The sequence below is a fragment of the Erpetoichthys calabaricus genome, chromosome 1 (assembly GCF_900747795.2).
Source record: "Erpetoichthys calabaricus chromosome 1, fErpCal1.3, whole genome shotgun sequence".
Classification (NCBI taxonomy): Eukaryota; Metazoa; Chordata; class Cladistia; order Polypteriformes; family Polypteridae; genus Erpetoichthys; species Erpetoichthys calabaricus.
Window position 1 is genome coordinate 195,013,562 of NC_041394.2, and position 23,323 is coordinate 195,036,884.

At 35.3% G+C, this 23,323-nt stretch overlaps 1 protein-coding gene across 2 annotated transcripts in view; it reads right to left on the bottom strand.

Annotated features, from left to right (window-relative positions):
* Positions 1 to 23,323, bottom strand: part of LOC114658510 (monocarboxylate transporter 2-like) — a 122,128-nt gene that overhangs the window by 65,827 nt on the left and 32,978 nt on the right. For both annotated transcript variants that reach the window (XM_028810576.2, XM_028810579.2), the window contains exon 2: positions 2,231 to 2,474. In XM_028810576.2, the coding sequence (XP_028666409.1) occupies positions 2,231 to 2,447 (217 nt within the window). In that variant the 5' untranslated portion in view covers positions 2,448 to 2,474. The remainder of the gene's footprint in view (positions 1 to 2,230; positions 2,475 to 23,323) is intronic.

Genomic DNA, 23,323 nt, shown 5'->3' on the forward strand with positions numbered 1-23,323 from the left:
ACTATTAATGAATTACAGGCACATTCCTCTTTTATTCATCCTTGACTTTCCGAGATTCCTAAATTGACTTCTAATCATTAATTGCCTTTTATCCTAGCAGCTGATGATCTCTGGGCATAAGAAGACTAGTCTTCATAAAAATAAATTCAATGTTGAAAATGAGAGACTTTAATGTTTTGTTTTGAATGGATAGAGTTTGTACATTGTTCAAGAAGTTTAATATGTTTTCAATTACATAATTTACTCGTCACTTTTTGTTCTGATTTGCTTATTAACAGAACAACACAGGTCTACAATATTTTGGAGTTTATGAATGTACTGTGCATTCTCCTCACTTCAGAAATCCTTATTATTATATCAGTGGCAATATATGTGTGTGTATTTATGATTTTACGTTGCACACAGCTTTTTTAAACAATTTATTATTGGTACAATATGCTAGTTCCATAATTAGTGGGGTTGGATTTTAAGCAGCCTTAATAGTCTCATTGCTTTTTAATTTTTTTTGGAAAGGACGCATTTATCCACAAAACGGTAAGAATCGTGCAGTCTTCATTTCTACAATATTCAAAATGTAGTGTTCCTGATATTCAATCTTGTCAATAAATGGAGAAAAATTAGAAAGTCAATTAATAGCAGTAACCAATTTAATTGATTGTTCTCTTTGGTGTTTGTTAATATTTAGGATGCTTAAAGCTTACAAATTCAGGCAATCCATACAAATTCTTTTATGTTTTGATTGTCAGTTTTTCTGTGAAGTTTGACAATATTCCATCCTTTCTTCATTTAGAAAGTGAAACCGACTGGCCAACCTTACTGGCTCAAAATACAGTATATTCTACTCTCAATCCATGCAATCAAATACTAAAAGTGCCTTTCACAAATTATCATGTCCAATTCACCCTTGGTGCTCTCTTTATCAATGAAAACAGACATATAACTCATTTGTGGTTTCTCATTATTTCTGAAACTTAAAATTCAAGTTTAGTTGAGCTGCTTATTACTTTTCGTGACATTCATTCCTCATTACAGCTGGCCACAGTGTAACTACAGTAGCTAAGACAAAGAGGCCCAAACTATGCAATAAAGTAATGTAGACACTGTAGTTTAAGAGATCATCATGCATGCGTTAAGAGAAATTATACATGTTCATAATTTAAGGAATGCATACTGTATTTTGGAATACAGTAGATTGGTTTATCTTCATCTCATACCTACAGCTACTTTCTAAAAGGGCTTTCACCAAATTTTAAAAACCCATCATCCTTTAGAATTGGTGCATTACTTAGGGGAAAATTTCTCCATTCACAATAAAAAGGGTCTTTTACAAGGGAGGACATGCCTCTCTTATGTAATAGACCTAAAGGGTATTCAACTTAACATGCACTTTTGTCCCTTATGTAAACCTCTATAGCTGCATCATGGAATTAGAAAAAGGAAGCAGAGAAGACGATAGAAGGAAAAAGCCTAGTCTGAGACTGCTGAAATCAGAAATTTCTCTAAAGTAAACTTTGGGGTTAGCAAGCTATATACTCAGATATGTGACATGCTGGACTTGTCTAATATACTGATGGTGTATTTAACAGATGAATATTGTTAGCACATAATGAGTAGAACACTTGATGATGCCAGGGTAATTTTGTCAACTAGTAAAAACAATAGTAATCCTAAGAGTATTCCATACTAATCTACCCACACAAAATGGAAAGATATAAACTGTATTTTGACCGATCAAAGATGAAACAGTGTGTTTTGTTGAATTAAAAAACCTTATTTAAAAGCCAAATTATTGAATCATCTTGAAGTACATGAAAAGTTTATCATCTGTATGACATACAGTTTCAGAAGTAACTGTATAACACAGTCTATCTTAGCAGACTCTTTAAGAAAGGTGTAATATAAAATAATTAGAAATCAATCAGGTTCAGAAGAAGCACTAGTTTAAAAAAAATCATAAAACATAACATGAGCAAAACAGGAACATTTGTGTTTAATGCATTAAACTTTCACTAAACTATACCGTAATATTACAAAACCCTTAATGATTAAAAATTTCAAGTATGCAGTATATTACCAGTTGGCCAACCTTTCACTGCACTTTCAATAAATTAAATGTATGCATTTTGTCAGTTTTTTATTTGACTGAATTTTTATCTCTATTTGTTTTTTTAAATAGAAGATATAGGCATCTAATTTTGTGAGAATTGAGAAACACATTTGTCAGACTTACCCCCTGCATACATGACAGCCAACATGATAGATGAAATCCATGCAATCTCGCTGTATGTGGTATGGAATATCTCCTGAATTTCTTTGAAGAATACTGTAATTGCTTTTGGGAATGCATAGGAAAATCCGATGGAGATAAAGGCACCGAACACTACAGCCCAGCCCCAGCCTCCATCAGGTGGAGCGATATCTGGGGGACCTCCGGCAACTGGTGGCATTGCTGGCTGTTTTGAATACTTCCTGAGCTAGAAATGAACAGAAAATGAAAAAATTTAATACTTTGGTTAAATGTCATGCAACTCAGTTTCAACAAACAGAACCAAGAAGGTTTTAATCATGTACAATAAATATTTCAATAAGACATTTTCCAAATAATATATCAAGCACAAGGAAGGGTGCAGCTGTTCAGTTAGAATTTATGCACTCCTAACAGCTGTTTGTTTGGTTGATTTTTGCTAATTGCACCACTTTCATTCAGCAGTTTATCAGTGGAAGCCCAGAAAAAGTAAATGTTTGCACCATAAAGGGTATTCCAGAAGAGAGGAGTAAAGTAAATCAAACACATGAGTACATATTCTTATGGATGACCTTAACCAGTTTATTCAGTACACTGGAATGAGCACATTTTCAAATGCACAATACTACTTAATATGGTAGAATACTTAAAGATATATAACTGTAACTATTATTTTTTTCCATTCACAATAAAAAGAGGTATTTTAAATGGAAGGGCAAGCCACCCCTGCTCCACACTAAGAGTATTAAACTTGGGAGGCACTTGTATTGCTTCTGACTCAGCCTTTAAAAATTAAAACAGGCATTGTGCCGTTATGATAATCATTTCAGGATCAAGGATGTGAAGGCTTTAAAAGAATGTATGAAAATAAGTTTGCTTACAGTATTTCAGCAGTTTTTAAATCACACAAACTATATAAAAAAAATTGCAATAAGGAGAATATTTAAAAATATTTATTCAACACAATTTTCCTGCCAAATATTAGTTAATACAGCTACTGTATATGCTTACATTGGATAAATTATCATGGCTGTTTTGAAGAGGTACACTCTTAAAAATACTGGTTCTTTAGTGGCATGTCTCTGAGTTATATGGTTTCTCATAGAACTTTTGCTTGACAAAGAAACATTGCACACAGTGAAGGATTAGTTGCATATTAAGTTGGTTGGTTTTGAAAAGCTGAACAGAACAAAAATCAGATGAAGAAAACATGAGGGTAAGGCTATGTTACACTCCTTTTAAAATCATGTGACATTTAAATTTGACAAATTTAATATTATTATGGTTATTTATGTTGCTTGTTATGGATCTAAAGGTTCTCACTGGAACCTCCATATGGCTGATTCTCTTGGGAACCAACAATGGTTCCCCTGTGGCATTACTCTGAAGAACCACTCTGGCACCCTTATTTTTATGGCTGTAGGTGGGTTTGAATTTACAAAGTGCAGGGTTCCTGTATTATTTACATGCCGTAAGGTTTGATGTTGTTGTATCTCAATCTCACTTAACCCAGATCAGGGTGACAGGGGACTGGTGCCTATCCCTTCGGCAATGGGCATAAGGCAGAAACAAAACCCTGGAAAAGGTGCCAGTTCATTACAGGGTCCACTCACACAGCAGCAATGAGCATCTTTCTATTAATCTAACTTGCACATCATTAGGAATGAGAGTGGAAAAATGGAGAACTAGGGAGGAAAAATGATACAAACAAGAAGAGAACTTGTAAATACTAGATGGACAGCAACTGGATTAAATATTCCCATACGTTATACTAGCTCTGTTGGACAGCAATGATAACCACAGCTTGGCTGTAATATACTAATGTCTGTATACAGTTACAACTTCTAAAACCATTTCAAACAACATGAAATTGTACAAATATGGATGTAAACAAATACAAATGAAACACCACTGAAATTCTGTTTTAATTATGTCATGATAATTACTCTTGCTGCTTCGCAATTAGGAAACCAGGGTTCGCATCCCGGGTCCTCCTGCATGGAGTTTGCATGTTCTCCCCATGTCTGCGTTCAGGGTTGGTCTCTGCTTTGTGCCTTATGCTAGCTGGGATAGGCTCTGGCTAAAACCACATCCCTGTTCAGCACTAAGTGGTCTAGAAAATGACTGACTGATAATTTACTTACATTTGGTCCTGGTCCTGAAAGGCCATGATGGGAAGATTTTGTTCCAATTTTTTATTTTAGTCCTATGATTAACCACTTCTTCATTTCATTAGATTAATTGCTCTAACTTTACTGTCGCAGAAATGTGCAATAAAGTAATTTTCATTTGAATTTGAAATTCAGTAAAATGGTTATTGGTGTAATGTATATTACTGTGTACGAGTCTCTTGATTTTCATATCTGTTTGTTTCATTTTGATTCAGTAGCTTCACAAGAATTTCAAGTTCTTTATTAATCAGAAGGCAATTTACCATAAGTCATAAATAATGAGGAACACAACAGCCACCGTAATAGCAGTGAAGCCTTTGTCCCCTGTACGTGTGTTTATTATAAAGAAGAAAATATCTTGGGAAAAAAAGAAAGAGGGAAAAGTTAAGAGTGAGACTTTTTAATCTTCTTCAATTGTGTTGGTCTTTTCTGAAAGTAAAATAATTCTGAAGAGAATTTCTGACATAGCAGAATAATCCATGGTAGGGAGACATGCCATGTTCCTTAAACTAAAAGATTTGGCGTATAATTAAGAAATTAGTTGGAGAAAAAAGCAAACAGCCTTTACAGCATTGCAAGACCAGCATTGCATAACACTGAGTTAAGTCAGTACATCAGTGCCTCCAAGTTGCTTGCAGTAAGCCACAGACACTCCTGGCAGAGCTAGGTAAAAAAGGCAGAAATCCACACCCATTTATACTCATTCAGCAATAAATGTAACATGCACATCTTTCGTCCAACTTAAGGTAAAGTTCATATAATAATAATTTTATATGCAAAATTGTAATTCATTAACACACTTCAGATTTACTTATTTTAATTACAAGATAGTATTTGTCATCAGTATCAGATGTGAAGCAGAAACTAACCTTGGAAAGGGTTCCAGTCCTTTACAGGGTTCATTTTTGCATTATTCACAATCATTTACAGCAGGCCAGTTTAGCAAGTTAGTTAATCTAGCATGTGTTTGGGATGTGGGAGAAAATCTTTGTACTTTGAGGATTCCCAGTAAAACATATCAATAATGTGCAAACTTCACACAGACAGGGACTGGGCTGCTATGACCTGTGAGAACGCACTGTGACTACTCAACTATCATACTATTTAATTTTAAGATTCATATGCTGGTGCTTGTTAATGATTTCTTTCTGCCTTGAGCCCAATGCTTGCTGGGTTAGGCTCCAGTTTCTGTGTGACTCTGCTCTTGCTAAGTTGGTTTAGAACAAGGGTGATCAATGTCAGCCCTGGAGGCCTGCAATGGCTGCAGGTTTTTGTTCCAGCCCAGTTGTTTAATTAGAAGATTATCCTTGCCAGTAATTTAATCTTATTTGATATCATGACTTGTAAGTATTTTAACTCTGCAATGTCAAGTCATTCTTAAATCGTAATTCTTTTTTCGCTTTCTAATGATATCATCCAAATGATTTGAAGTCTAAAATGGATGAGAAATTTTCAGTTCTTCACTTTCTCTTCAGTTTCCTTCTGAGTACTTTATTAAACTCAATAGTGTAAAACGAATGCACACAGATGTAAATGGAAACAAGCTACATGAAGAACTGCTGGTTCCTTTCTCATTTGCATCTTAGTAAAAACAGTGAATGCAGCCGTCTAAGACTAAAATAAGCAATGAAGTGTTCAAAATATTAACAAGCGAGGCAATCAAAATGAAGCACAAAAATGTCACTTGAGCAAGAATGAATGATTTTTTATGAAGCAATTGGGTTGGAACAAAAACCCGCAGACAGGTTTTAATTAATAATACAAATTACAGCATATACTAATGCAACATTAACAGAAGCATTACTTGAAATCTGGACGAATTTTAAAATATTAATGAAAATATTGTCTGTGGTATGTTAGGGCTATAGAAAAAAGAAACTAATAATTAATTTGTATAATGTTCTTTTTTACCAAGCTGTAATTTCTTTTTTCTTTCTTTTAACTTGAGTAAGTTAATAGAAAATAACGCATTTTGGGAGGATGTGCACTGTACAGGTACATCATTAATGTGCGTGAAACATGACTTCGAATTGCTGTGACATGTGCTGCATGAACTGAAAAAAATGTACATTTTTGTTTATTCTAAAGAAATCAAAAATAAAGTTATTATATGAAACCAGAATTTCTCAACAAACACTGTTTGGCTTTATCAGTGATATTATTTTGAGTTTATAATGCCATGTTATAAGCTATAAAGGGATTCAGGAACTACAGACTAAATAGAATTTCATATGACACCTTAAACTGTGTCTTGACCTGGGAAACTGCCAGGTTGAGTTTCTAAGATACTGACTCTTAACTGTGCAGACATATGCCCTCAACTTGGAAATTTACCATTAAATTCCTGGCACAAAATGTGTGTGAAATGAGATACGGCAAATATCATCCCTAAGGGCTTTACACTGAGTACAACTGTTTTAAATTTTCCATTATGCAATGATGGGAGAGTTCAAGTGACATTTCCAGGGTTAATTTTATTAAACAGTAATGCAATAACTACTGTAAGAACAAAAATGTTGCATATAACTTTAATTTTCTATTTCTTTTTAAGCTAGCTAAGCTAAAGTCAAAATACTGTATTTCACATTTTCTCTTATTATCTAAAGATTTTATTTATAAAGTTCACAATCTTACAGTTAGTAATTTATAATTGTTGGAAAGTAATTTTCACTAGACTGGGTAAGCAATGCAAATCTTTATTTTTTAACATTACTTTTTTCAATATGTTTCAAAGAATTAGATAATGAAAATGCAAAACTATATATCACTCAACCTGAAAAAAACTGTAAAGATTTAATTATAAATTCTTGTGACTGCATTAGGAATTTGAAAATGGTGTGACTAATGTCTGGTGATAATTGTTTAAAACTATTTTGCCTTTTTAGGATGGTAATATAATGCAATATAATTAAAGTTTCAGTCTAGATCTTCTTGGAAGCAGAAAGCAAGGTTTCTTTTCATCATTGCATTACCTCAGATCTGTGTCACAGACAGCCAAACCAATTCATTTACATTTTTTGAAGTGGACCTACATTCCACCCTGTATGTATTAAAAGGTCCTTTCTGAAATAAACAAGTATATTTGCTGTTTGCAGTAAAGAACCACGGTAGAAATACAGCACAGTACCTGTGTGACTTTTCTACAGATTGTGCATTATAACTTGAGAAGTGAGGGTCATGAAAATATTATCAATATTGTTCAAGTACTACACCATATAAAATCAGGAGTAGTGCAGTTTATTGGATCTAATATTTTAAAGCTGTTTTCTGTGATTTTGCCATCTGTTGCGGTGGCACATGCTTCCATGTTTTATACTTAAAGATTGTCACTATAATTGCTTTGGTATTTTAGAAAGAATTAAAAAATTGTAAAACTTTATGACACCAGAAATTGCACAGTTCATAATGCTCCTTTTAATGTCCCAATAAGAAATAAGTCTACAACAAAGCTGACCAGTATTGGGAAATGACAAGTTCACAGACAAACCATTTAAAGATATTTGCTTCTTGCCTCTTTTGTTCAAACCAGCTGAAACAGCTCAAGGCATATATGCCATTATTACTTTCTTCCCATTTTAAAATATAAAGTTTATTTGTGTAGATCTTGTAATTTTCTTCATGTATCTCTATAATTGGTGACTAAACCATGAAGAAAATATATTTGGAATCTTGGGAACATATGACTGTACATTAAAAGGCAAAATCTTGCAAAAAAAAGGTTAATACTGTACTTCCATTCATCCAATTTCTGTACCTAGTAACTACTAATATCTGTATACAGATCACCTACACATATTTTCCATGATATTCAACTTTAAAATAGATTTAAATTAGTTATGATAAAGAACCTATTTAGTTAAACAATTTCTATTTATTCATATCGGCATTGTTGGCTGTTATATACAAAATTGCTCATTAAGCTCATGACCATGTTTTACATTTGACATTGAAGAAAACAGAAAAATGTTGATCTTCATGACCCTGGGAAGGTTACAATGAATATTTACAGTGAACTGTTTTAATACAGTGAAGGCCAGGTATAACTAAAAAAACAACACATGGCAGGGTGAGCTGTCACAGTTCTGCAGATGGCACTAATTGAAGACTCCATGTGTTTAACTGCAAATGAACAGAATATTTTCCTAATGTATTTTTCTGGCACCAAGATATGACTTTCACACTTTTGCTCTCATAAAAAGTTCGTAGACAACAGCAAAGTAAGTTAAACTAATACTTTTTTATTTTTATTAGCAGCTATGAAATAAAAATCTACATTAAACAAAACAGTATGGAAAAAATGAAAATGAAATGTTCATGAACGACTTAAATTTTTTTTATAATTCACTCTGATTTTACAGTCACCAGGACAAAACAGGAGGCATTAAGAGAACCAAAGCAAAACTCCTTAAATCACCGAAAGAGAGAAATCAAGTCTTTTCTTTGCCATAATTATCAAATAATTTTTAAAAATTTATTACATAAAGTATTTTTTATAAAAGACAGACAGGAGACCTTCAACCAACAGATGATCTATGGTAGGATAAGCAGAGGTTTTGGTATGATGGCAAACTAGTTCTAGGTATAGTATAACATTGTATTAAAATGATTTTATTAATTAGATTTCCTGCATGACAAAAAAAGATTTATATATATTGATTTTAAAATGTTGACCTGCACAATAAAATAAAATACACTTTAAATTTTTCTGAATGCAGAATAAGAAAAATAGACCAGCTAATTAAACAATAAGGTCAATTGGAGGGAAATTGACTCATTTATTATGAAACTGGTTGGAGCAAAATCCTACACCCATGGGGCTCCCTTGGATTAGAAACCTCTGTACTAATGGTTACTTAGAAAGTCAGAACCTAAAAAGTTAGCCACTGTTATCGGTACTGTTGATGAGATTACATTTCAAAAGCAGAAAGCAAAAACTTTGAAAATTATAGAATTGTGTTTTCTCCTTTATGTAAGGCTTGATTTATAATGTTTTAAGCATGCTGGAAATGACCTAATGTTAGTCCAATGTTAACCTAAAGGTCCTCCATTAGTTTGGTGTATGCTATATTATTATAAAATAAATAACAAAATATTTTTTCTAATTCTCTGACCAAAGTCAGTACCAGTCCACTCACACATTATTACTCAAGTTAGACAAAATATTTAAATGCCATTAAGGTAATGCATCAGAACAATACAGGCAGAGTAAAATAACAATATGCTACTATACAAATAGATGCCAATGTGATTTTTTTTTCAATAACCTAATTAGTCAACAAATAATAAATACTCTCATTTGCAACAATTAACATTTTGTTTAAAGGTCAAGTCACACATTTCTCCTTTCATTATTTTCCTACTTGCACTGAACATGGTGCACACACTATGGGTACTCATGACGAAGATGACACCTGCTCTTCAGTACAGTGATCGGCAAGATTTCAAGCACTAAAGTCATAAATTATATTTTGGAAACACAACAATCACTTCACAAAATACAAAATGTAAATGATGCCAATTATATTTTCCCTGCAAAACACTTCTTGTGCTTGAAAATCACTTAAAAATTACCCAAAAAAGCCAGAGAAATGCTTGAAAAATGACTGCAAAGCAACATTAAAACACTTGAAAAATGCCCAACAACACTAGAAATTTACAACGCTGAAGTGTGAATTGGCCCTTAAGGTTTATGTGACATCACATTGAAAGAAGCAGAATTATTTGTTCTATAGCTGGTAACTGTGAAACATCTCTGTCTGTTATTGAGAAAAAACAACAACTAATGCAGTGAGGAACTACAACGCTCAATGCTTTAATTGGCTTTGTTAAATTTTCAGAGTATAACACCGTTTCAAAGCGAAAATTACAGGATAGTCGGCTCAGCCTAAGGACACATCATGATAGGTGTGTAGTATCACACCACAAACGTTGACCATCCTAAAGTTCCTTATCAGACATGAGGAATGAACCATTAGACTGCTGATAAAATAAGTGGCAAAACAGAATGCCATTGACATAAGGCAAGATAATATGTCTTTTCATTTCAATTAAAGTATAACAGCAGTTAAATTATAGAACTGAAGGTGAAAGTCTGCTATTTAATCTTTACTGTAGAATTTTTACTATTTACTTATTTATTTATTTCAATTGCTATGAGGAAGCTGAAACCACAAACTGTATGAAAATGAGTACTAAAAGTGGTTGTGTCCTTCTTATGGAAAGGCAAAAGTCAAATCAAGCCTTCACAGCCTAATGCTTGAATATTTAGTCCTTGTAGAATCACTGACTGCCAGTTGCTGACAACACTTGTGTATTGCATTAACAAGTTTTACTTACTTGCACTTTCGGCATCTTGCACTTTGTGCTTAGCAGCGAATAGCATTGCAGTGACAATACAGCATCTATCTGTTGAATCTAATTCATGGCACCAGTAAAAGAGGATATTTTTGTCAGCAAGCACATCCACCATGAATTCTTATTGTGGTAATTGTCGTGAGGTTGCAAAAATCAAGTCTTTATAGTTAACATCAAAACGCGAATATCAGTCGTGTAATCCAGATCTTAGGAACAGATGTATTACCATGGATGCATAACCATGGAAGATTATTTTAATGACCAAATAGACCACCTATATACATAGTAAGAGTCATCTGCATAATTCTTACTAAAGGTCATGTGATTTTTACTTTTAACTGCTCAGTATGTAATTGTCTTTTATCATTTATGTTATCATAAATGCAAGAAAAAAATGTAAGAAAAAGCTACTTCACTAATGCATTTGCAGCATTTCACATAAAGGCAATGAATTAGCCACTGTGATAAGTAAAATGAAGCAAAGACATAAGTTTTGTGACTAGAAACTATATACAGTAGATAAACCATATTGACATAAAATGAAAGAGTGGTATGTGTTTTTATTAAAAATAATTACATCTTTTTGTGTGCATGACTAAACAGAACAGAAAGTTATAAACTACAGTAACTAAACTTTTGTTCACTAGAAATTACAGTCAAATCAGTGCCAGTATCATATCTGTGAAAAACTGAATGCAGGTGAGCAACAAATAGTAAAGTGCAGTTTCTAATCTAAAATGTGTACACTTAAAAAAAAGCATCCATATAATTTAACTTGGATAGGCCTCAGCCCGTTTACTTTATACTTAAGTGGACTGTTTATTAACAGAACATCAGACTCCATGTAAAAATAACTATGGTATAATTTTCCAGCACTAGTGCTGTGAAAGACAGATCATGCATATCTGCTACTGACCAATGAAAAAAAAATCATTTAAGTTGCTTCTAAACAGGTCTCCATTAAATGAGTTCTGTCTAAAAACATACTTTTTTTTCCTACATCATTTTATTCAGGTGTGTTAATTTTATATATTTTCAAAGATGCATTCTGTTGCTCAATATATATTAAAAAGGAAGAAGGGACAGCTTAGAGAAGGCTCTCTGAGGTAAGTTTTTTCTTAATTTTTTGTTGAATGGCAATGCTTGTCAAGTGCACACCACTGTACACTGTAAACAGAAGGTTAACCTCACCCTAAGCTGTCAGGTTTTTGTGCAAACTTAATTAAATCATCTCTGGAACTCCTTCTATAAAAAAAAGTCATCAAAAGAAATGTGGTGAGAAGATATGCCTTGTGTTATCAGTGGATAAAGTACAACATTGTCAAAAAAATTATATGTCAAATATTTCATTATTATGTATGTCATGTTCCAATCCTGTTTTTATTCTTCCAATTTTAATCTTGTAAATTTTACTTTACAATAAATATAATATTTAATGTTTGCTAATCCTGCATAGCTACATTCAAAGTTTATGGTACCTTTCTCAAAATACTAAACTTGATTAAAATGTGCACAAGAACTATGTTACATACACACAAGGACAGGAAAAACTCTTAAAGACGTATTACTGTCTTGTATTTCATGGTGTCATGTTCCCGTGCAAGTTATAAACATCATGGCACCTGAGGCCCTATATATGGTGTATTTTATGGATCCATCTATCCACCCATCCCAGCAGCTCAGAATACCAATACATTACCGGCACACTGACAATCACCTACAGTTACTTACACATCAATTTATAGTAACCAACACTGACCTAGGACATGTTGGGGATGTGGAAAGAAAACCACATCATCATTATTAATAAAGAAATATCAGCTTGACAGAGACACAAAAGTTATTCAATACAGAAGTGGCCTTTAATTTCACATTCATCTGTACTGCACCTGTACAGTCTTTGAGCTCTGAATAAAGAATAACTTATCAGTCATATTTTATAAACTAGTTTCCACCGTGCCTTGTAAGTAGTGAAAAAATATTTTCAACATTTAACACTCCTGAATACTTATCTGTGAAATATTGACTAAGGTAATGGTCTTCATCTCTAATGTCCAGATGTACTGGTTTTGATGACACCTTATTTCTCAATGTTTACTCCTACTTTGAGTCATAATTTTCCTTTATTCTTTCAACTGCTCAAATGAAAAAAATGGTTAAATGATTTATTGTTTGTCTGTTTATTAACCCATCACTTTCTCTGCAGCATTCTGCCATTTGCTCAAAACATAACTTGTTTTATTGTTACTCACGGTCACCTATAATTGATGTGGCACAAAACGTAATTAACTCAACAGCCTGATGTCAAACAGCTTTTCATTTTTGATTTATTGTTATAGTTTCACTGACATTTATTTTATTCAGACTGATCTAAGTTTAACAATAAGTCCAAATACCTATAAATATATATATATTAAAAAACATAACCATATTGTTTGATTGAGCCTACTGTTTTAAACATAACACAAGGAAAGATCATTCTTTGACGTGATAATTTGTTTGGACATTTTGCAAAGAGCAATGTAGGGTACAGAGCAGACTCTGTACCTCATACAACACTTGATCTATTAATATGTCAATAAATCACTCACAACTACCTCTAGTTATCAACATGCACATGATTTGATTACATAGTTTCATCCACTCATTAATATTCTGTGCTTCGAAGTTGTCTGCACAGGCCAATTAACTTAATTACTTGTCACACTGTGCCATTTGCAACTGCAGACTAAGTAATAAAATGGTTCTTACATTAACAGAAGGAATGCAAATGGTTTCATTGATGAACCACCATTAGCATTTTTAAAAGTGCAAACTAACAAACAAATGTTACAAACGTAATATAAATATTCTAGGGAGTGAAACAGTGCAAAACAGTAATCTTTTAACACTAATTTCACCCACTAGAAAATTAATGTTAGAATGTTTTTTTAATATTTTAAGACCCAATATATGTAGTGCAGATAATAATTAATTTGCAATTGTTATGATGTTTCAATACAAACAGACTATACTACTTTCAAAATAACATGCATAAGTTGCTAGTTGATGTTATGATTTATAAATATTTTATAACAACAACTTTTATTACTTCTTTTCATCAATCCCTACTGGAAACAATTTAACTATTAAATACACACCCCCATTAAAATGAAATACTTGTAAATTCAAAATTTTCCACATATTTTACTTTACAATTTCAAAAAATGTATACTTTCATATCACATTGTTTTAATATAAACAATACGCTCAGTTTCATTCAACTGAATTATAATACTAGCGCACATAGAGAAATATGGTACATGAAAAATATGGTGAACAGATATCATATAATTCCTATCAAAAGGTGCGTATTTACATTGGCAGTAAGAAAATAATGCAGACTGAAGTTCCACTTCTGTTTAATTCAATTTTTTTCTTTTTTATTAAGCATTCTTCCACTTGTAACACCATGTGCTATGCAATAATTGCAAATACAGTATATGAACATAGAACATCATGATGAAACAGAGAAACATTCACACATTAGACTGAAACCTCAACCTGAAACGGAAATGAGAATAATAAGAAAAAACAATACAATCACAAAAATAACAGCACATCACTAGCAACAACACTCACGTAGTCCTTCAGTATTTTCTGTGATAACTGTTTGCTGCCTTCATTGCTCAACACCTTGGTCATATTTAGCAAATTAAACTCTATTTACAGCTAAGGAGTGTTATCCAATTTCTGCAGAATGGCCTGATGAAACTGCTAGACTCCAGTTGTCAGAGGGTACTTTTGTGCACCCCAAAAGTTTTGCACACTCAGTCACTGTCCTGCTGTAAAGTTGAACATAAAAGGTACTAGCCTCTGACATGTCAACTTGCTCTAAGGCCAGCAGCATAAAGTCTGTAGCTCACTGTAGTCATCAATGCATGTATTGTGCCTGCTGGAAGTTTCAGCAGAAGTAAGGCTGTTGGTCCTATTCTATTCTCCTCATCTGCTGAATACTTGCCTGCATTTAGGCCACAGCCGAGCAGCATAATCCATAGTGACTGACAATATTGACACATGGCATGCAGGACTGAAGTATACCATGGTACTCTCCCTTTATTCTAGTGATATTCACATTATGGAAAGAAGAGAAAACTAAGGCCTTTTAAAACATAAACTGATCAGCTATTTTTCCGCCAGGACACTGTAGGGTAACATTGCACCTAAAAAGCCTTCATATGTTTGACCATTTGCACTGTCTCACTGAACAAGCTTTGACACATTTTTAGAGGGCTAAACAAACTGACACCATTTCTGAAAGTACAGAAGCTGCAGGATATCTATATCTATATTTTCGTCACTCCATGAGATTTTGTGTTTCTTTTTTTATCAGTGTATATATGTCTATATATGTGTGTATCTGTGTGTGTACAGTCTACCCTAGCAGAATTTGTGAAATACTGGCCATTATTTGGAAAATATAAATCATCATGCAGAATACCTTCCTATTAGTTAGGGAGTGTGCTCAGGTGAGGCAATTTATTATGACATATTTGTGTGTGCCCTTTTTAACTCATAATGATATAACTGAAATCAACCAAATGGGCCTGATCAAAAGTTTACATACCCTTGAATGTTGGGGCTGATAATATTCAGACAAGTTGACACACACAGGTTCAAATTCAGGGTAATTAAGGGAGAGTGTCCACACATGTAACCTCTTGAATTGTCATCAGTGTTTGTGTATAAACAGTCAACTTAAGTTCATGCAGAGCTGCACTGATATTGCTGGATACCAAGCCATTGAGAAAGCTAAAGAACTGTCAAACAGTTACAAGAAAAGGTTGTTCATTTATATAAATCAGTAAAAGGATACAAAACACATCTACAGATCTGAAAAATGCCTGTCAGTAGTGTTCAAACACTGATAAAAAAGTGGAAAGTTAGGGCTTTTGTTGTTACCAAGCCACGGTCAGGTAGACCAAGATTTCAGCATCAACTGCCAGATCATTTGTTGAGCTGCCAAGAAACACCCACAAGCTACTTCAATTGAGATACAGGCTTCGCTGCAAACAAGTGGTGTTGCTGTTTCAAGATGCACAATAAAGAGGTACTTGAACAAAAATGGGCTGCAAAGTCGATTTGCAACAAAAAAAGCCTTTACTGTGCCAACACCACAAAACAGCCTACTTACAATATGCCAAACAACATCTATACAAGCCTCAAAAATTCTAAAATAAAGTCCTTTGGAGTGATGAAACCAAAATTGAAATTTATGGTCACAACCATAAATGCTATGTTTGAAGAGGATGCAACAAAGCCCATGACGAAAAGTATACTATCCCTACTGTGAAGCATGGAGGTGGATTTCCGATGTTCTGGGGGTGTATGAACTACAGTGGCACAGGTAACTTAGTGAAAATTGATGGCAAGATGAATAAATATTGGAGGAAAACTTGCATTCATCAGTCCGGAAGCTGCGTATCGGACACACTTGGATCTTCCAACATGACAATGATCCAAAACACAAGGCCAAGTTGACCCTTCGGTGGCCACAGCAGAGAAAAGTGAAGGTGCTGGAGTGGCCAGCACAGTTATCTGACCTCAATTTCATTGAGCCACTTTGGGGAGATTGCAAGCGTGCAGTACATGCAAGACCACCCAAGACTTTACAGGACCTGAAGGCTTTTCGTCAAGATGAATGGGCTGCTGAAGGGCCTCATCTACAACTATCACAAAAGAACAGCATGCTATCATTGATGCTTAAGGGGGCAATAAACAGCACTATGAACAGAGGGTATGAAAATTTTTTAACAGGGGCCATCTCATTATTTTCCTCATTAATATGTTTTGTTTAATGGTTGTGCTATTCTGTGATGCCTTATAGTTTATATTGGATTCCATTAAAAGTAAATGAATTGTCTTTTGCCTGATCAGTAATCTTTTCTTTAAAGTATGGTGCATATCTTACAAATTCTGCCAGAGTACGTAAATGTATGAACTGTATAAATATGAATGTATGCCATTTTCATTATTCCACAACTTATTAATATAAATGTCTTCTAATGATTTACTAGTATATAAAATGAAAATAGTGCAATATCACATTAATAAATAAATATGTTTAAGTGTATTTAACAGAATCTATATGGGGAATAATTCTTAGATAGTTCAAATATGAATTAGCCAAACTGTTTTGCCACATCAGCTGAACTTTCATGCACAAAATGTTTTTTATTTAGTATTGGTAAAAAATATCACATTAAGTCTGACCAAACCCCTCTGACATAGTTTATTTTTCACTGACATGCATAGTAAAAAGGTGCTCACAGTTGTTGCATTGTCAGTTATTTCAAAATAAATTAAATAGTTTCACATAGTGCCTTTCAAAGTGAAAAAAACATCTCATTATTTTTTTTAGAGAAATACATATAACATATTTTCTTAGACATTTTTGGACATTCACTGCAAAGTTGGTTCAGTTAGTTGTTGGTGCCTGCATGTACCAGTGTCGACAGACAGACAGACAGACAGACACAGACAGACAGACAGACAGACAGATAGATAGACAGATAGACAGACATAGTGGCAGAAGGCCTGAAAGCATGTTCAGGGAATTGTCTCTGCTGGATTGCTAGATGGCAGCCCCCCGAGGTTGCCACAGCTCCACAGATTCCCACAAAGCTTCATGGTGGTTGGAGTTCTGTGATTCAGCTGTGTTGGGTCCCATGGGCACTGCCAGGGAATGCTGCAAGGACTCCTGAAGAGTTTGTATGTTTCCTCTCTCTGGGGAATGTAGTTTTTCACCTATATCCCAATGTATGTGCATAATGGTTCTGAATGTGTGTGTGTGCGTGTGGGTGTGTGTGTGTGTGTGTTAAGAGATGGTTCCTGCTTTATACCAAGCACTGATGGGACAGGCACAAATTAGGATACAATAGGTCATAGTCAAGCCCGGATTAAGACCCATAGGCCCCTGAGTAACTTAGCTCCTTAACAGATAGCTGATCTTTCTTTTAACAATGCAGCACACGGATGCCTGGTAGTTTAATGCTGTGTGCAATTTCCCACTCTTTCTTTTGCCGCATGGAGACTTGTTCATTCCATCTTGGTAGAAGGCACTTTGCTGTCACATACACAGAATGCCCTGAAGGCAGATCTACTCCTGGATTTTCATTCATGGGGTCAATCTTGTGGCCCTGATGTCCAAGAAAAATCCAACCTCACCAATAAGCTAAAAAATTCAGAGACAACAGTAATGACGTTTCATATTTCATAGTAAGAAATGCAGATTGGTAGTTGCAGAGTAGCACAGATGGCTGAATGTCCATCTGCAAATCAGCAGCATCATGGTTCGTGTCCTGTCTCTATCCCAGCTTTTATCTTGATCGTATTTATATTTCAAATACAAAGATATCTTCGGAAGAATAATTATTAAGTGATATCAAAAAACATTTTTTATTATATAAGAATATAATCAGTGAAAAATATGTTATCCCACACTTTTCTAAACAATTTAAGATATTCATACCCTTCCATCTTTTCAGGCTTTTCATCTATTCTTGTGTTATGTATTGAGATATGGATTTGCGTCATCTAATTTTATTATCTGGAAGCATAACAACATGTTTTGAATTCCTTTGAATTTCCTATTGCTGTCTTCTGTATCCTGTAATTTATGATACTTGGATTACCAAAGTCCTTTCAATGTATTATTCTTTATTAATTCATCCATCTGAATTGCTTTTGGACAGTTATTCAACTGGGAGTTTAAAACTATCACTATGGTCCATATATATGCTATTAATATTCTACTAGCCAATCCGCGGCGTACCATACGCTGCATAATCAGGCCGCTTTTTTAATGATTTTTAAGCACAGGGAAAAAATTAACATTTGAAAAATCCGGAGGAGAGGGGAAGGACGCCCATTACGCCCCATCCGTCATGCTAGTCTGCTGATTTCTCGTTCAGTAACCTGTGAGTAGTGATGGGCGGAGTGAAGCCTCACGAAGCATCAACACGTTTGAAGCAATTGTGTTGGAAATCGTATCGAAGCTTCGAAGCATTTGACACTCACCTCTCTCGTGACACCTCCTGGCCATTTTCATTAACGTTACAGAAACTTATGATACACTTCAATGACATCTGTTAAAAGTCGTATTGCTTTTATTTTTTCGTAGCTACAGACTGACAATGAAGAGAAGGGTTCGTCAGCAGCTTGTAGTGTGTGATGTCTAAAAAATATAAATATAACTAATGCCGACAGGCAGAATGCACTATACGATAGCAAGAGTTAAACAAAATAAGACGCCTCACCTCATGCATTCCCGGCTCTTTCAATTAGTATTTACTTTTGCACTGTATCATTATAAATCGCTCCTGTTATTAGTATTATAATTAACCCTGATCTTTTCTTGAGATCACATTTAATAGCCTTAAATGTTTTCTTTGGTCTGTCTTAATTAAAACGGAGTAGACAGAAAATAAAGGTTTATCCCTGTACTTTGCCATGATATAGGTAAGCACATTTGAGAAAGAAAATGTGAAATCCTTAAATCACAGATGTCATTATTCGATCAAGTATTAAAATCTGCAGTGCTTCGAAAGCTCGACACAGTGTCGAAACCTGAGTATCGAGCGGCCCATCACTACCTGTGAGTCACGTAGAGTTTTCATTGTTGTTTGCGGTTCTGGCTGCTTTTCGCGTACTGAGTTGTTCCGGAGTCACAGTTGAGAAACAGTTTTTTAATGTCTTTTAAGCACAGGGGAAAAAATGAACATGTGGCCCGGTGCATTCTTTAACTGCCTTGTGGCGCTGTAGTAGTACGGCTGCTTTGCAGTAAGGAGACAGTGGAAGATTGTGGGTTCGCTTCCCGGTTCCTCCCTGTGTGGATAGCAAATTATCCGCGACAAACAAACTGTTTTACACGTTGCAAACCAATCTGCGCCGCTTTTTCAATGTTTTTTAAGCAGAGGGAAAAAAATGAACATTTGCAAAATCCGTAACGCTGCTTTCAGTAAGTACAATGCACACGCGTTTAATTTGTCAGCTACTTTTTGCCAGCCGTCTTTTCTGGTTTGGGCCGCTTTTGCAGTGTTACCTCTTATGTATATTATATCTTGAAATCCTTCGGGTTGCTAATTAACTAACTAACACCCACCCACTCAGCTTGTGTGAAAAAAATGCGCCCGTTCTTTCATCATTTTGTTGCAGCAATATACATTGTGTTTCCACTCAGCGCGGAGGCGCGCATTCATCTCGGATTATTACATCCTGCTAGACTAATCTGCTACACAGCTGCGTTTGAAAAACCGACTTATCCCGGAATGAGTTTCACCGGCATTAATGATTAGGAATCTGGTTGGAACAAAACCCTGCATCCACAGGGGTTCACCAGGACCGAGTTTGGGAAACACTGCTGAACACAGACGAAACCGACTCAGGTGAGGAGTTGGGGCGGGCAAAGTGGTTGCAGCTACTGATTATTCAGTGTTGTTTGCCTGGGTGTCTGATCTGCTCAACAGGATCATAAATAAAAGGAAAACAATGTGAAGGCAATGTCACAGGTGATCCTGTGGTATAGCGGGTCCACAGCTCCCCTTCAAAAGCCCATTTTTAAATAAATAATCATCGCACTCACAGTGTAGCGAGGGGCGTGGAAGTGTGGCTGAAATGGTTTCCGGGTAGACTCGTGCTTCGGGCATTTCTCCCCTGTGCAGTGTGTGAGCGAGTGAGGAGAGAGAGAGAAAGCCGGTACGTTAGAGTGAGTGAGAGCAGGCTCGAAGGCAATGTGTTCCTGTGGTATAGCGGGTACATAGCTCCCCTTCAAAAGGCCATTTTTAAATCAGGCGACTGACAGTAGTGGAGTCAGGCACAGAGAAGGTCAGCTGCAGAGAGAGCGTTTCGACTGTTGCAGGGCCTGAAGCAGGTGAGACGCTAATGAAAAAGAGGCACAGGGCTTATTGGTTTTTAAAGACTGCTTCCTTCATTGTGTTTTAACTTCAGTTTTAAAGGATTGCGCGGCTCTCTCTTGCGCTGCCTGTGTGTGCCTCTGTCTCTCTGTGGCGCTGCCTCTGTGTGTGTGCGTGGCTCTCTCTCGCGTGCTGCCTGTGTGTGCCTCTGTCTCTCTCTGGCGTTGCCTCTGTGTGTGTGTGTGTGTGTGCCTCTGTCTCTCTGGCGCTGCCTCTGTCTCTCTGGCGCTGCCTATGTGTGCGCGGCTCTCTCTCTCGCGCTGCCTGTGTGAACCAAGGTTCCACTGAGGCTGACTAATGAAAAGTCAACGTGGCTCAGAGCTGCAAGTGGACTGTGGCACAGACAAACAGAAATGACGGCATGTTTTCCGAGGCGTCGCATCCGAGTTGGTGGGCGTGGCTCTGTGATTTTTTCATCGTATCCAATGGTCTAAGAGTTGGTGGGCGTGGCTCCTTCCTGCGTGCGCCATTGGCGTCTTACTTGTCGGCGGTTTAGTGAATCCACGCCCCTTCTGGCGTGCTTTCCACGGGTGGCTACTTGTCTCCCGGCTTAGTAAATTATATAGATATTTTTTTCTGGTGGTATATACAGTATATTATCATGATAACTGTGTAAACATGAAAACGTAAATAGTTTGCACAATTCAAGCTTTAGGTATTACTAGTACACAAAGTGAATCAGAAAGTAATTAGACTGTTTCATAGCACATGATATTCTTTAAAGCTTGATAGAGGTTGGGAGTATGCACTGATATAGCATGTTGCTGCACTCACCACATTAAGAACCACCTCAGGATCCTAAATTAGGACCCGAGTGCAGCCGTGCAACGGACGACACCTCAGCACCACACCAGTTCGAATGGAATGGAACATTGTGAGTTTTTTTTTTACAGTGGCTGGAGTGCCAGTCCTGCCACAAACTCCCGAATTTTCCCCTGCAAGTTGGAGGACCTGCTTGCAGGGCTGGATGCAGGTTAACATCATTCCCACCAGGTTAAGGGCCTTGCTCAAGGGCCCAATGGAATGGAATCACTTCTGGCACTTACAGGATTCGAACCGGCAACCTTTGATTGCCAGAGCAGATCTCTAGCCTCAGAGTCAACACTCCATTATAGAAACCAAGCTTGACAGTTAATATAATAATTGGACAGCAATGTCTGCTTAAATGTATAATACTTAGGTAAATTACAGACTGATAGTTATTTAGTATTTATATATTTAAGCTGTAAGAGAATTAAGAATCACACAAATGTTTAAAGATGAATATTTTTACTGCCTATTTACATTATAATGCATTGCCATGAAAAGTATTAGCAGCAATGGATATCTGAATAATAAAACATGTTGAAAAGCTGTATTAGGAAAAATAATTTATTTTCAATTGCAAAACGAGCTGTTTTGGGAATTAAAGCAAGCTCTAAGTACTTGATCAGCAAGTTTATCATTATTTTAGGATTTTCACAGTTCAAGGTTTCATTGTTCATGCCTTCATAACAATGCTGAGAAATGTTAAAGTGTTTTTATAAATAAAAGAGATGGTGTAATCTGTGAAATCTTTGCTAGAAACTGACATGAAGTGCTCATCTGGCTCTTGTACTCTGACTACATAGGAAGGCAAAGTGAATTTGTGGCAGACTTCCTTTGCCACACTTCAACAATTTCTTCTATATTCTGTCATAGCAGAGAATTGTCTTTCATGGTTCAGTAGAATGTAACACCTGCCATTTTACTCTTCCGAGTGTCAAGCGGGTGACTGATTGACACCTGTAATAGAAAGGTTTATGTTACACCTAAACACAGCTGAAAAATACAAACAGCAAATTAATAGGAAAAATTGAATTTTCTGATTTATAGCATAGTTCACATAATGTACCCTCTCTAGATAATACAGTACATGTCCAGTTTCCATCACTTAAAATTCATGAATAACATGCCTTAGATGTTAAACTTTATTGAAATATGTGACTCTTAATACTACAGTTTGTTTTCACTCATTTATTGAACAATCCAGTAACTTTTTAACCATTACAGTACATTACTCACAGTATTAGCAGGAAGAAAGACAGTCAGTATTAATTTTAGGAATTAAAAATGGCACATTTTAAAATGTCAATATGTGTTGGTTTTTATTAACTTTTAAAAACTGCTTTCCAAGAAATATAAGACAGCAAAGTGAAATACACTGTCTTACATGTACTGGGGTTAGTAAGACATTCACTAAACCTAAAAGTCCAAGGGTTTGAATATTTTATAGAGATATGGAAGTAACCATATTTTGCCTTTTTCTGTAAGTATCATCAACATAATGTTTTTGAGAATGTGATGTTTTCCTATCATAGCATCTTCCGTTAGGACAGTACACCTGAGCATTTTACTTCACATATTTTTTTAAAACTTGTCTTTTTGCTTTAATAATTCACCAATGCATCATGTACTTTTTTCTTTTGAAGTTATGGTCAACTTCGAAAACCTAACTTAACATCTGCAATTTATTACACTAAACACACAATCCTTGGCAAATATCCTAGCAAACTCAGTGGAAGAAAAGTGGACAAATGTATGTAGCAGCTTTCTTTTACTTTAAAAACACAATTCCCTCA